General features: G+C 50.4%; 1 protein-coding gene across 1 annotated transcript; it reads right to left on the reverse strand.

Annotated features, from left to right (window-relative positions):
• Nucleotides 1-5800: 5800 nt before the first annotated feature.
• CEBPA (CCAAT enhancer binding protein alpha) lies at nt 5801-8684 on the reverse strand. Its single transcript, XM_040075261.2, has 2 exons — nt 6206-8684; nt 5801-5913 (listed from the first exon to the last, which is right to left on the reverse strand). Exon 1 carries the CDS (start codon nt 8530-8532, stop codon nt 7555-7557), a length of 978 nt encoding a protein of 325 aa, XP_039931195.1. The 5' UTR covers nt 8533-8684; the 3' UTR covers nt 5801-5913; nt 6206-7554.
• Between the last annotated feature and the right edge of the window lie 5063 nt (nt 8685-13747).

Below are 13747 nucleotides of genomic sequence, written 5' to 3' on the forward strand. Positions count from 1 at the left end.
GGGGGAGGAGCCAGCTGTTCCCAGCTAGATAAAAACTAGGACTGAAGACCACCAGGTATCTGGTTTTTCCACTGAATCCCGGAGGAAGACCGGACCCATCTTGTTACCACCGGACTTTCTACAGGACCATCTCTACTCCACAGAACCACATCTGTTACCCCAGGAGGATTTATTTGGACTGCTTCAAACACCCTGACCACCAAGGTGCCAGGTCATATCCCTGATTCTCTCAGGTTTTTTTTCCCAGGACGTTTGTTTGTTTCCTTGCCCTTTTTTTTTTTTTTTTTTTTTTTTTTTAGCTAGTGCATTTGTATTTTCTATTTTTTAATATTCCTTGTAAAGAAGTGTTACTCTTATTTTCCATATCTTTACCTGAAAGCCCCTAGTTGCAAAATTATAATAATTTGGAGGGAAGAGGGTTTACATTCTCCATTCCAAGGGAAGCTCTAGGTTTCCTTGGCAGATAATTGTCTTTCAAAACTGAGACAGAACTGCCTACATGTTCACTTAAAATCAGAACTTGGTGAAGTCCTGCGGAAATCAGACTGACTTTTTCAAATAAATGTTGCCAATAGAGTTGTTATATACATTCCTCACTTAGCAAACCAAATACATAGTATTACTCTTAAAACTGCAGTCTAGGGAATCAAATCCTAGTTTTATTCCACTCAACAGGAACTCCCCTCACCTCTAGAAGCAACTTGAACAAGCCAATTCTTCTGTAACAAATAATAAGATAGGTCAAGGAATTTTTGGTATGAAAAACTGGCAATCCCATTCTTTTGATATTTAACAGGAGTTCCAGGAAACACAGGAGGATTGCTGACTGGAATGAAGCAAACGTCAGTAGCACACAGCCTTTCAAATTTTATATTAGATTATGAGAACTCTAAATGCTAATTTGTACAATTATGAATCAACAACATTCATTTCAGCCTGACTCTGTCCATCAGAATTTTAACAGAACTGACATACCAAAAAAATGTGAACATAACTTTTAAAAAGTTAAGGAAGGTTCATTCCCAGTCCACCAAACTGAACATGGTTCCACCACAGCAAATTAATCCTTAATGTGTGAACAACAATATAAGAAAGGAAAATTTATATGACAGAAATGATGATAAGCTTTTATATAAGAGGTAGAATATGTGACATTCAGTGACCACAGCAGATCTGGCATTCAGCCCTGATCTCAGAGCTGCTGGTTTGTGTGCACTTACCGTTATTCACATGCCCTTCCCTCCCTGAGGGACTTGAATACAAATCATATGGTGGGTCCAATATGTAATAGCTCAAGATTCATTTGGCTCTTGAGGCAAGTCTACAGCCAGCTGCATTAGGGAGCTGCAGAGCAAATACCCAGAGCAAGAAAACTGAGACACAAAATTTCCACAGTATTCAATAAAGTCTGAAACATTTTGAGGCATCTATTCAGCAAAGATTTTCCCTGACTTCAAAATGATTTTGCCAGAGAAAGTGGTTTGAATGTCTAAAGTGGGGTTAATTACTAAATATGGTTATTTTAAATGTAACCAAATAAAAATCACAAAACCCCACCCAGAAAGGGTTCTGGGCTAATTCCTTTCTACTTGTCAGTGAAGCCACACTCAGAAAAGCATTCATTGCTGCCTTCTACTGAGCATTCTCACATTTTGTAGAAGTCAAGTCATCAAACTAATAGAGTCATGCCTAAAACTAGGGGAGGTCTTGAATCTCTGTTGACTAAGGATTGTTGTTAAAATATAAGTTGCCCTGCCACACAGAAAATACAGTCAGTGCAGGTAACCAGAGCCAGCTTCTAGTACATGGGCCCTGTTCCCACTGAATTCAATGGCAGAACTCCAACCTGTCTAATGGGAACAGCAACAAGCCTATCTATTTAATACAAATGAAGATACTCATCTCTTTGACATATTTTGGGCTCAAAGCCATTGGCTGACACTTGTTTGGTTCTCAGCATGTATGTGACTCATGGGATAATGCCTAACTTCCATTCTGCCAGACCTGTCTTTCTCTGTGGTTGACTATTAATTTCAGAGGCAAGATGCAATACTGGAGTAAAATAGGATGGTGCTAAACTAAGAAAATTGCACTTACTGAGAGCAAATGAATCAGATTCCCTTTGTGAGGATTCTCTTCCAATTAAAGAGGTATACCCACATAGTCCTGAGGCATCAGTCCATTCCTCCTGCATACAGAGGGAGTTTGTGGAAGTCTCTAGAAAACTACTTGGCAGTAAAGGTAGTGTAAACATACTGCCTTCGCCCCACCAGAGGTAACCTGAGGAGCAACCTAATAATGGAAAGGACATTAAAAAAATCTGTATTCCAAACAGCTGATTTTTATTTCAGGCTACATACACAGACTGGGTTAATCTGGATATACAGGTGTTCAAGCAACACAGCTAAGCATATCCTGATTTTCCACCAAAGGTGTAAACTCTTTTGAGTTATGGGCTGATTTTCTCTCTTTGGATCCATAGACTAAGTCTGATTAGTAGTACCATAAAATAATAATAATAATATAATACAATACAGACTGGAAGGAATATCTGAACAGACTTTCTGGTTCTTCTGAAGTTTCTTGTGATATACTTATTACTAAGTCTTGGCTTTAAAATGCAGTACACATTTTATGTATGATACGGCAAACCACACTGTAACTCTGATATTTGTGTGGTGTTTGTATTCAATTTCATGTGTATAAACATGGATTTCATTACAGTGGAAGAAAGACACACTCAAAATCAGAGGTGTCAATGTATACAACATAATTTTTTACTGCATTACATCAAGAGAAGGTAGTGGGCCTGTTCCTCCACCCTTTACTCAGATATTTGCCATTCTTTTTTACCATTGAATTAGGTCAAAGCCAATTCAACCAAATAAATCCAAACCAGTAAACGCAAAACACCTGTTTTCTCCTATCAGGAAAGCACCTCTTACTGCCCCACTTCAGTGTAGAAACTTGTTCCTTTCCTCCAAACTCCTGAAGCGGGCAGATGAGGAAAGCTCATCAGGGGAAATTCTCTTGTCACAAAAATAAAAAATAAAAGACTGAGAAATCATGACATTTTTCCACCACCCCCAATCTGCTGCAGGACTTTGCCACGGTCATGAGCAATCTCTCAACTCTGTACACAGTGCTAGCAGACATCTACTCCCTTCATCCTCAACATGTGATTACTTGCTCAGCCTCTCAGGCAGTGCCCAAGCCCCGCCTCACCCCCTCCGTGTCCCCAGCCCCATGTCTGGGACTGGTGAGGGGCAGGGGTGGAGAAGGAAGGACTGCACAGCCCCAGTAGCGCGGCAGGACGGGCAGAGGCTCGGCGGCATTGCAGCAGTGCTGTGTGTAAGGGGAACAAGCTCAGCGGGAGAATCAAAAAACCACCCAGCAGTCATGAAGGCAAATGTTGCTGCGTACATACACCCACAGCACCCTCCCAGAGCTGGAGCTGATCAAGCCTTTGCCCATGGCAGGCTAATGTCGGTGCAGGGTGCCTGTGTGCAGGGGGATGAGAGGAAGTGCCACACGTGAGAACAGTCCCTGCCACGGTCATGTCACACTAACCCACGTGTGCCCACAGCAGAGCAGCTGCTGCAGCTGCGCTCATAGGAGTGGTGCTGCTCCAAACAATCCCGAGAGGTCCCTTCCAGCTCCAAACAATCCCGAGAGGTCCCTTCCAGCTCCAACTGTCCTGTGATATTTGGAGTGGACAGTGCCTAAAATCCTTTCCATCATCCATCTTGTGTAGCACAAGCCTAAACACTGCTGAAACAGGCAATGCATGGGGTCACGTGTGAGACTGGAGCCCTGCAGGACTGTAGGCTTTGACCCTGGTGCCAAGACACAAGTTCCTGGACACATTGCTCTCAGAACTTTTTTCGTCTGGGCAATGACTTAGGGGCTTTTTGAAGGCTCAGCTGTGTGCCAGGGTAAGGGTTTGGTTTGCAAGGAAGAGAAAATGCAGATCTGCAGCTGGGAAGGGCTGGGATGGGGCTGCCAAAGCAAAAGGCAGTCTGCAAAGAGCAAGTAGACGCTGCAAAAAGCTCCGTGCTGTGAGAGCTGTTTTGTCTAAGCCATGACCGAGGGCCTTGTCGAGGGCTCAGCCTACAGTTAGGGTTAGGATTAGAGAACGCTGCTCGCTTTGGCACTGTGTTTAAGGAAAGTGTCTCTAAACACTTTCTTGCTATCAATAATTTACCCTTCGTACTATTCCAGGGCATTCTGTGTTTATATAACTATTGAAACACCTTTGTGGTAGACAGGTGATCTTACTTTTGAATCACAGAATGGCTGATTCTTCTGCCACTGAAGACTAGTTTAATCTACAGTTCATTTAAATTAATGGAAAAATCTGCTTTGTGAGGCCATAAATGATTTGCTGAAACCACACACACACACACGGTGAGTCACAGTTCAGAACATAACTCAAACAACCAGGACTGTATTCCCATGCTCTAACCACTAGATTACAGTCCCTCCCACATATACCCTGCAATAATCTTTGCTCAAATGATAACAGCATTTCCCCACTTTACACGTTGGACAGCATTACTCAGTAAGGCACATCCTACCCGACGGGTGTACGGCTCTGCAGGGCTGGGGAAGGAAGGAAGCACAAGTAAAAGTCATTATTTTTGCCCAACGCCACTAGAACTTAACTCTCTCCTTGGAAAATTACTAGCTCTGGATCCCACAACTTACATTTAACTGAAAAGTGAAATCCGTGATCCCGATTTGCACTCATCTTTCATCACCCCAAGCAGCGAGTGCTTGCAGACTGCCCATCACAGCGGATTTCGGAAGAGCAGCCTCACCTTCGCTCCCCTCGCGGCCCAGCACGAACCCCGCGGGGAGGAGGCCAAGCCGCGGGCAACGACCCCATGCAGCCCCGGCCCAGCAGCGCTCGGGGCTGCACCTGCACCCGGCCGAGGCGCTTCGGGAGCCCAATCTCACCCCCAGGCCTCGCATCGCCGGGTCACACACTTGCGGATCTAATTCACTCTCTCTGGGGTGTTTAGTTTCTGCTATGATGTGCCCCGTTGGACATACACAACATGAGGGCAATGGGCGCACCCCGGAGCGGTGAGCTGCGGGGAGCGCGGCTCTCCCGGCTGGATCGGCCTCCACGGGAAAGGCCGACACAGGCGCGGCTGAAGGGCCAGGGCCTGGGGCAGCTTTCCCTCACACGCCTGAGGCGCAGTCCCAACAAAGTCTCGGCCCGGCCGCCCGGGCACCCAGTCCCGCCGGAGAGAAGGGCGGGCGGCGGGCCGAGACCCCGCTGACCCCTCACAGGGTGCCTGGGCACTGCGCCACACGCCGGAGGCTATTTCACCTCAGGGCCGGCCGCCCCCACGGGGCAGCTCCGGGCCGGGCGGAGCCACCTCCCCCCTCACGGCTGCCCCTTCCCGCCCCAATCGCCGCCCGGGCTCTCGCCTCCTCCCCGCCATGGCCCGCGGCCGGACCCCGCCTGCCCCGCGCCCTGCCCCGCGTCCCGGCGACACCGAGGGCCCCGGGGCGGTGCCTCTGGCCCGACCCCGCGGGGGCGAAACTCCCCGGGGGAGGGGAGGGGAGGGCTGCGTCTGGCCGGGAAGGGACGGGCAGCGGCGCTGCTGCCGGGCGAGCGGGGCCCGGCCCTGCCCGCCCGCAGGCCCCCGGCCTGGCCGCGGCGGGGTGAAGGGTGAAGCGAGGCGTGACTCACGGGCACACATCTACCACCGCAAGCGTTTAGGAAATTGCCGTTCTCTTAAAGGCAACCGTGTATTTATTTCTCTGGGGCAAAAACCGGGGAGTTGCACTCCATTAACGCATTTCAGTCACCAGCACTGGCAGGGGATGCAGAAGTCGGTGGAGAGCTGGATGCTGGTCCGGAGGAAGAGGAGGGCTTTTGCATTCCTGCAAGGAAAAGAACTGGAAACAAGCAGAGAGGCGGATGGTTATGGTAGAATATATGCTGTTTATTTATGAAGGTAACCAGGATTTCTGACATTTTATATGCAGTCCCCCCCCAAATTAAAAAAAAAAAAAAAAAAAAAAAAAAAAACAACAACAAAACCCCACCAATGTGTGTGCATATACATAAACGTATACATACCATACACACACACTGCACACACTTACATACACTTCTAGCACTGTGCTCCCATTGTCATGCTTTCAGACAGCTCCATCCACCTCATTCTCCTCTTTTGTCAAGACTTACTTCAGTTGGACAAATTGTTATGCAGCTACGACACAAGGAAGAAATGTTCTGCATGGCTACCAGAATGCCCAGGGGGCCTGTTTGTTTGTTTATTTTTCTCTCGCTCTGGGAGAAGCTCCAGAGTCCAAAGGTGCAGCAGCACCAGGGACAAGCCTCCTTGCCCCACCACAGGCACCTGGCAGCCCCACAACGCATGCCCCGTTCCAGGTACTCCTGCCTTGGGGTCGGGAGTCAGCAGCCAGTACAGGACAGTGCGAAGAAGGCAACACACATTCATACTCACCCACCCATACAAATAATAAAATAACGTTGCAGCACAAGGGCATAGTCTCTGTCACCAGATAAGAAACTTGTGTGATGGCAAAGATCTAAGGCAACAAAGTATAGCTAGTGTACACAGAACGGCTTTCACATTAAGTGAGGCACATTTTGGTTGGACAGAGACTTGGAGAAGAGCTAAATGTCCTGGAATAAAGCAAAATACACTGCAAGTTCATAGTAAATACCCGCATCAATAGGTATTTATTCATTTGTGCTTCGCCACGTTGTGACATACAGTACAAGACACTGCTGCTCTTTCTTTCGATGGAGAGAGCTCACCATAATCTTGCAAGCTGCTGCTCCATCAGTTCCAGGCTGTCCATCGGTCCTGCAGCAGTTCTGGCCCCTTGCCCCCCTCCCAGCCAAGGCAGGGGACAGGGCTCGGCAGAGGCAGCCCGGCCAGGCTGCGACAGTCCTGGCAGCAGTCTGGTGGCTGCCCCACACCTCAGTGCTCCTAACGGCCTCCAGTGCTGCACATCTCTCAGCCTCAAGTCCTCTTCTCATCGCTGACTTCCCCAGAGCAGCTCCTGCCTGCTGCGCTGCAGGCCAGCTGGAAGGGGTCTAGCAGGACACCCCAACCCTCAAGCCTGCACATCCCTCATTCCTTCTCCTCACACCCTGCAAGGCTGGAGGGCATAGTAAGCCCCAGAGCTTACAGCCAGCTTTTAAGGCACATCTGGGTTGCTATATGTGCTTTATTACTGTTGTTATTATTATTATTATTGTTATTATAGTTATTATTACTGTTATTTACCCTGTGTAGACACGTGGTCTTTTAATTCTTCCCCTATGCCTTTCTCCTTAGAAAACCCACCATGTGTTCAGCTAACTTGCGTGTCATCTCTAAGGCACAAACCTTTTAATACTAGAGCTGCCTGGCTTCTTGCATAGGTCGTGAATTGATAAAAAACATACGAAACAAAACAAAACCAAAACAACCCCCCACTCCCCTCCCCGCGGCGCTCGCCGCGCCGGTACATAGAGTATCTCTGCGCGGGCAAGGCAGCCCGGCCGGCCCCGGCGCGGCGCTAGGCGCAGCTGCCCATGGCCTTCACCAGCGAGCTCTCGGGCAGCTGCCTGAAGATGCCCCGCAGAGTCTCCAGCTCCCGGGTGAGCTGCTCCACCCGCTTGCGCAGCCGCTCGTTGTCGGTGGTGAGCTCCAGCACCTTCTGCTGCGTCTCCACGTTGCGCTGCTTGGCCTTGTCCCGGCTCTTGCGCACCGCGATGTTGTTGCGCTCCCGGCGCACCCGATACTCGTTGCTGTTCTTGTCCACTGTCTTTTTCGATTTGCTCCGGTGGTCCGAGGGCATCATCTTGAGGGTGCCCGCGGCGGGCAGGCCGCCGGGAGGGTGCGGGTGGTGCGGATGGTGCGGGCTGGGCACGGGCGTGGGGGGCGGCGTGGGCTGCCCGGGCTGGAGGTGCATGGTGGTCTGGGCGCAGTGGGCGATCTGGTACTGGAGGTGGGACGGGTGCTGCTGCGGGGCGTGATGGGGATAAAGGGCCGATAGGGCCGCCGACTTCACCTCCTCCTCCTCGCGGGGCTCCTGCTTGATCACCAGCGGCCGCAAGCCCGGCGCGGCGATGCGCTCGTAGAGGGGGTCGAGCTTGCCGTCCATGTAGCCGGCCACGCAGCCGAAGAGCGGCTGCTGGTGGTGCTGCGGCTGGTGCCCCGGCGCCGAGGCGGCAGCGCCGGCCCCGTGCATGGTGTGGAAGTCGAAATCCCCGGCCAGGATGGCCTTGGCTTTCTCCTGCTGCTTGCTGTGCTGGAAGAGGTCGGCCAGGAACTCGTCGTTGAAGGCGGCGGGGTCGATGTAGGCGCTGATGTCGATGGAGTTCTCGTTCTCGCAGATGTCGCCGAGCTCCGCGCCGCCCGCAGCAGGTGCCGCCGCCGAGGAAGCCTCTCTGTAGCTGTAGGTGCTGCCGGGCAGGGGAGTCTGGAGCTGGTGGTGCTGGCCGCTGCTCATCGGGGGCCGGGAATCGACCTCGTAGAAATTGGCTTGCTCCATGAAGCAACTACAGCCTGCCGGGCATGGTGAAGGGCTCCTGCAATCCAGGTTTCGAACGGGACGGCGGCGGCGGCGGCTGTAGCAACGTCGCGGCGCGGTGCTGCACGGCTCGGTGCTCCCGGAGCCCGTCCCCCGGCACGGCCCCGCTCCGCTCGCTGCCTGCCCTGTTGCTAGTGGGCTGCCGCGGTCCTGCGTGCCGTATATATACAGCCGGCAGCGGGGCCGGGGATCGCCCTCTAGTGTCCAGCCTCCCGCTGGGAACCTTTGACCGCCGCGCAGCCGGGTCCCAGCGCCCGGGCCGGGCACGGCAGACCTCCCGCCCGCCCCCGGGACCGCCGCACCGCGGGGAGAGCGCCCCGCACTCCTCGGCCCCCCCTTCCCCTCCTCCCGCCTCCGCCCCGAGCTCGGCGGGCGCTGAGCGCCGGATGGCTCCTGCCAAGGAAACTCCGCGCTGAAAAGCGCCTCGGGGGATCGGCGCGGGGACTTTGCGCCCGCGCTGCCGGGGCCGCTCGGCGGGGCAGAGCGGCCAAACGCGGCCGGAACATTTCCACCGCCCGCTCCGCGCCGAGAGCTCCGGCCCAGCGCTCCCGGCCGCGCTTGGCAGGCGGTCTCAAAGTTCACCATCCGCGCGTACTTGCACATACTTGGCCAGTCGGGACCATTCGACCCGTCGGGCTCGGGACCCGGTGGTTAACCTGCCGGCAGAGCCCTGTAGCCGGCGGGCTCGGAGCAGCCGAGCGAGGCCGCCCGCGCCCCGTTCCAGCGCGGCCCGGCTGCCCCGGCGGGACCTGTCCGGGATGGCGCCCGGCGGCCAGGGGCGGAGAGCGGAGGGTGCCCGGCTCCGCTGCTCGGAGGCGATCGGCCGGGCCGCCCCGCCGTCTCCGGCTCTTACCGCCGGTGCCGAGCGCGGAGGAGCTGCCCCGCCTGCACGGAACAGCCCGAGTCGGGTCACCTGCGGGCCGCTTCGTTCCCCGCACGAATCGAGCAGGTAAATTCCATGACGGATTTCCCAAAACGCACGCTCCGCAATCTCGACCAGTGCCGGGCACGGGCCGCCTCCCGGCCTTGACCCGGGATAAGCGCGGGCGCAGCCGGGCCCGGACCCTCCAGCGCAGCGCTGCAGCGGTCGGGTGTCCCTGTGTGCTGCGGGCGTGTGCCCGGCCCCGCCGCAGCAGCCTTCCCAGCCGCCGTCTTCTGCGGGATCGATGTTCCCGCAAGTGCGGGACTGGAGAGGACCCCCGTGTCCCGCCGCCGAGGTATGCGCCTACATGCGGCTCCTGTGTCCGGGCCACTGCCTCCCCGGGAGCCTCCGGCTCAAGCTTCGGTTCGGATGGGATGAGGATGCACGGAATTCCTCTTGCTGCCATCACTCGCAGGACGCAGAATAGATGTGTCCATCCCTACTTGCACAGCACCCAGGTACAGTCCCATGGGCATTTAGCTCTCCTGGTCCCGAAGGTCCCTTTGAAAGGATGAGCCAAGCCCACTGGAGCAGGTGCGGGCTTAAAATTGCTACAGAAAGATCTGCAGGGAGAATGAATCAAACAGTGATGGCTAGAGGGAAAAGAGAAAAAAAAAAAAAAAAAAAGAAAAGAAAAAAAAAGAAAAGAAAAAAGCAATTCTTAGCTCTGAGTATTTTAGTAAGACAGGAAATTGTGATAGTAAATTCCTCAGAAAGGGTTTGACAGATTTCTTGCAAATAAAAATAATTGACAGAGGATTCAATGGGAAACAAAAATGGCAATGCACCAAACCTCCATGCTTTTGTTTCACACAACACAGGTGTGACCTTCTGTTTCATGAGGAAATGCAAGGCCATCAGAGCCAGTGTGCTCTCAGGAGAATGGATTCTGTAATTACAGCAGGGAAACATTAATTTACAGTTCACAGAGCATACTTTTCACTATCAATAGGGAAAAAAATTCTTTCCTATATTGTTTTTATATGCAGTCAGTATTTTCTAAAATCCTATGCCTTGGTTTCAATGCAGTAGCAGTGCCCCACAGGGCCGCTTCCACAGGGAGCTGCACCACTGTCTAAGCAATGGAAACACTCATCAGAACTTGAACAAAGTCCTGGTACAGAGGAAAAGCCTCAAGTCTGGCAGGAGTCAGTTTTAGGTGTTTCAGAGTGGAAAGTAAAATGACCCTGACTGTACACAACTGTCCAAATTCAGCTTGTTCTGATCAGGTGAACCGATTTCCAGAAATGGGATAAACACAAAGCTGCACTTTTTGCCTGCTAGGAGAAATATTATCTCGAATAAAAGAATAAGCAGTTTATGCTTCGAGTTTTCAAGAGGCCTTGTCTGACTCTGAAGTCAACAGAAACATGAATAGGCCATGAATATTTCAAATAAAAAGTCAGTGCTGCATGAAACAGCAGAAGGATAACTAAGAAAGTGTAAGCAGAAACGTATCACTAAGTTTGTGATTTAATAATACCTATACCTCTCTAGTCTTAAAAACACTCTCATATTTTATAATCATTCTGAAATTAAGGCCTAACTACCTATTAAAGAAAAAAAAAAGTAAATCAGAACATTTAGGATCAGATTCCATTCCTAATTACTGTAATTAACGAACAAGTCCCCACAATTTAAGGACTGGTTTGCTCAGTTTTGGGGTTGTTTTACACAGACCCCTTTTATCTAACTTTTAAGTCTTCTATTTTTACATGGAAACCTAAATTTCTGTTCAAATTATTTTAATATGGTATAAAATGAAGTTTCCAGCCTTATCAAAAAGACATATCTTTTTCTTTTTATTTTCCCTCTCTGTTTGAAGACAAATAAAATGTTTAGAACCGGATCATCCCCAAACAAGCACGTTCATATCAACAGTGATTGATACCAAATATTTCAAATTTCAAAGAGAAAACTTGTTGTTCAAGTTGCATGAACCAGGGAGCTGATTTAGCTAAGAGAGGAAGGATGCGTGTTGCACTATGGCTTCCTGAAGCAGCGCTGTCAACTCTTGAGGGTGCTATTCTTCCATTCCAAAGCAGTTCTTGCTGTCCAGAAGCTCAGGGAGGGCGAGGAAAGAGCTCCACAATTCAAAACAGCAGCAAGGGTCACCTGTACTGTCAGCTGCACTCCCTTCTGCTTAGGGAAGGAAGCCGAACAGAAAAACGTAACCGTGAAGAATGTGACTAAGTGCATTTGTGACTATTAAGAGTTTTTAATTGCACTGGAACACTGACGTCTCTTCATTTGACCCGAGCTCTGCTGCCGTGTTGTTCCCAGGCCTTTCACTCCTGTGGGCTCCAGAACGGGTTCCTGGCTGCAGGATGTAGGCTGGCTCTGCAGGCTCTGGGCAGGATGGTGCTCTGCTTGCTGATCCAACAGCCTGGCACTTTGTGCACAGCATAGCATGTGGCAGCCCTGTTAGGAACCGGAGCACAACTGCACATTTATTTTACTACCTTGTTAAACCAGAATATTTCATTGCTACTGACTAGGCTCCAGGCAGGAGTCTGCACGCAAAACTTCTTGGGGTGAATGGCAGCAACAGCCCAGGCTCTCCTCTCTCCCTGGTGGGGGCGAAGAACACCGGGGTGGGCACCGTGGAGCAGAAAGGATGGGACAGCTGTCCTGGGAGGGACAAGATGATATTATCCTCAGCTGCATCCTGAGTGCACCTGGGGAGTAGGCAGGGATAGAGCAGTCGTGGCTTCCTATGCAAATAAAGAGCTGGCAATCTACCATCTTACTTGTTGTGGTACACTGCAACACAAACTTCTCCCCTCTCCTGTTGTGCTTTCTGCCCCAGGGAGGAGACACATGATACTGCACATAAAAGCTGCCACACGTGACAATTTTCAAATGAAAAGACTTTATATGCCAAAGCCTTGGAGGCCCGTAGATCAGTATGCAGCAGTGTGTGACGAGTCAACCAGAACCTTCCCTTCAGCTGGGAAAGGCAGCCGGGGACTGCTTTTAATCATTTTTTAATGTGCTTTTTGGTCCAACAACAGATGATTTAATGACTTATCATTACAGCTTTTCTCCTTTGGAGAAACCCAACTCCAAGGTGAACCAACTCAAACCCATGCTATGTTCCTCTTCCTTTTTGTACCATTCCCCTTGTTTTCAGCGTGTCTATGGCTATGGCCATGTCCTCAATTCTTGATACCCTCTACTGACTTCTGGGTTTTCTACTGAGAGCTCAGTCCTTTGCAATTTCCAAGCCAGGTACCCGAGGGCATCTTTTCACTTCCATTTACCTGATAACTGCTCACTTCCATTCAAATGGCCCAATCTGTTTCCAGCTTGTCACCTGTAATCTTGCACCCATCAGTCTGTGAAGTTGTTTCTTACCCATTCACAGCCTTTGCATGCTTAATGAGCCATTGCATACACAGTTCCTCTCTTATGATTAGGACCACATTTCACTGACCACATCCACGGTGCCCAAAACGCTGCAGATGTTTTTCAGATACAGGGTTAAGTCCTGTTCCAAAGAACATACAGTTGAAATACCACCACCAAAACAAAAACAAAACCAAAAACAAACCAACCAACCAAACCCACCCCAAAACCCACAAAAACACAAACAAACAAACAACCCCACCCCAAACAAGTGACACTGTTGCTCCTCTCCTCTCAGTGTACTGCTTCTTCTGCAGTACTAGGCAATCACCTCTGCCTTAAGACTTCCACAAATGTTACGTGTTTAAGAGTAGTTCTCCTAATGGTATGCATCAGTCATCCCTTTGTTCAGTATCTGGCCTATCCACAATCACCCATTCTCTCTCTCTTTAGTCTTTCACCTCTGATTAGATGATAGCCTCCTTTCTGCCACACCTGAATTTCCAATCTTTTGTCTTTACCTTACAAATTTCAATGGCTTTTCTCATCATAAATGGCTCATCATCTTTAATTTGTTCATGCTACATCTCCTTGGATGATGGAGCAGTTTATTATCTCTATTTCACAGCTAGAGAGCTGTGAGGTGGAATGACTGGTCAGGGCCATACAAGAAGTACATTAAAAAGCTGAGCATTTAATCATTCCTATGCCTTAATATTAGCCTGCTAATATCACCACCAATGAGCATGCAAAAGTTTGACTACTGCATTCCCACAGAGGAAATAATTTCATACAGTGCCTTCTTGTTTGTTGGTGTTTTAAATGGAAATAGTTAGATCAATTTTTTATCTGAAATAAATTTATCTCTGAGGTGAACTGCCAAGAACATGTAATTATTTTTGATTT

The sequence above is a fragment of the Hirundo rustica genome, chromosome 11 (genome assembly GCF_015227805.2).
Source record: "Hirundo rustica isolate bHirRus1 chromosome 11, bHirRus1.pri.v3, whole genome shotgun sequence".
Taxonomy (NCBI): Eukaryota; Metazoa; Chordata; class Aves; order Passeriformes; family Hirundinidae; genus Hirundo; species Hirundo rustica.

Coding starts and splice junctions, on each gene's coding strand:
- CEBPA (XM_040075261.2), bottom strand. CDS start 8,532: ATGGAGCAAGCCAATTTCTACGAGGTCGATTCCCGGCCCCCGATGAGC.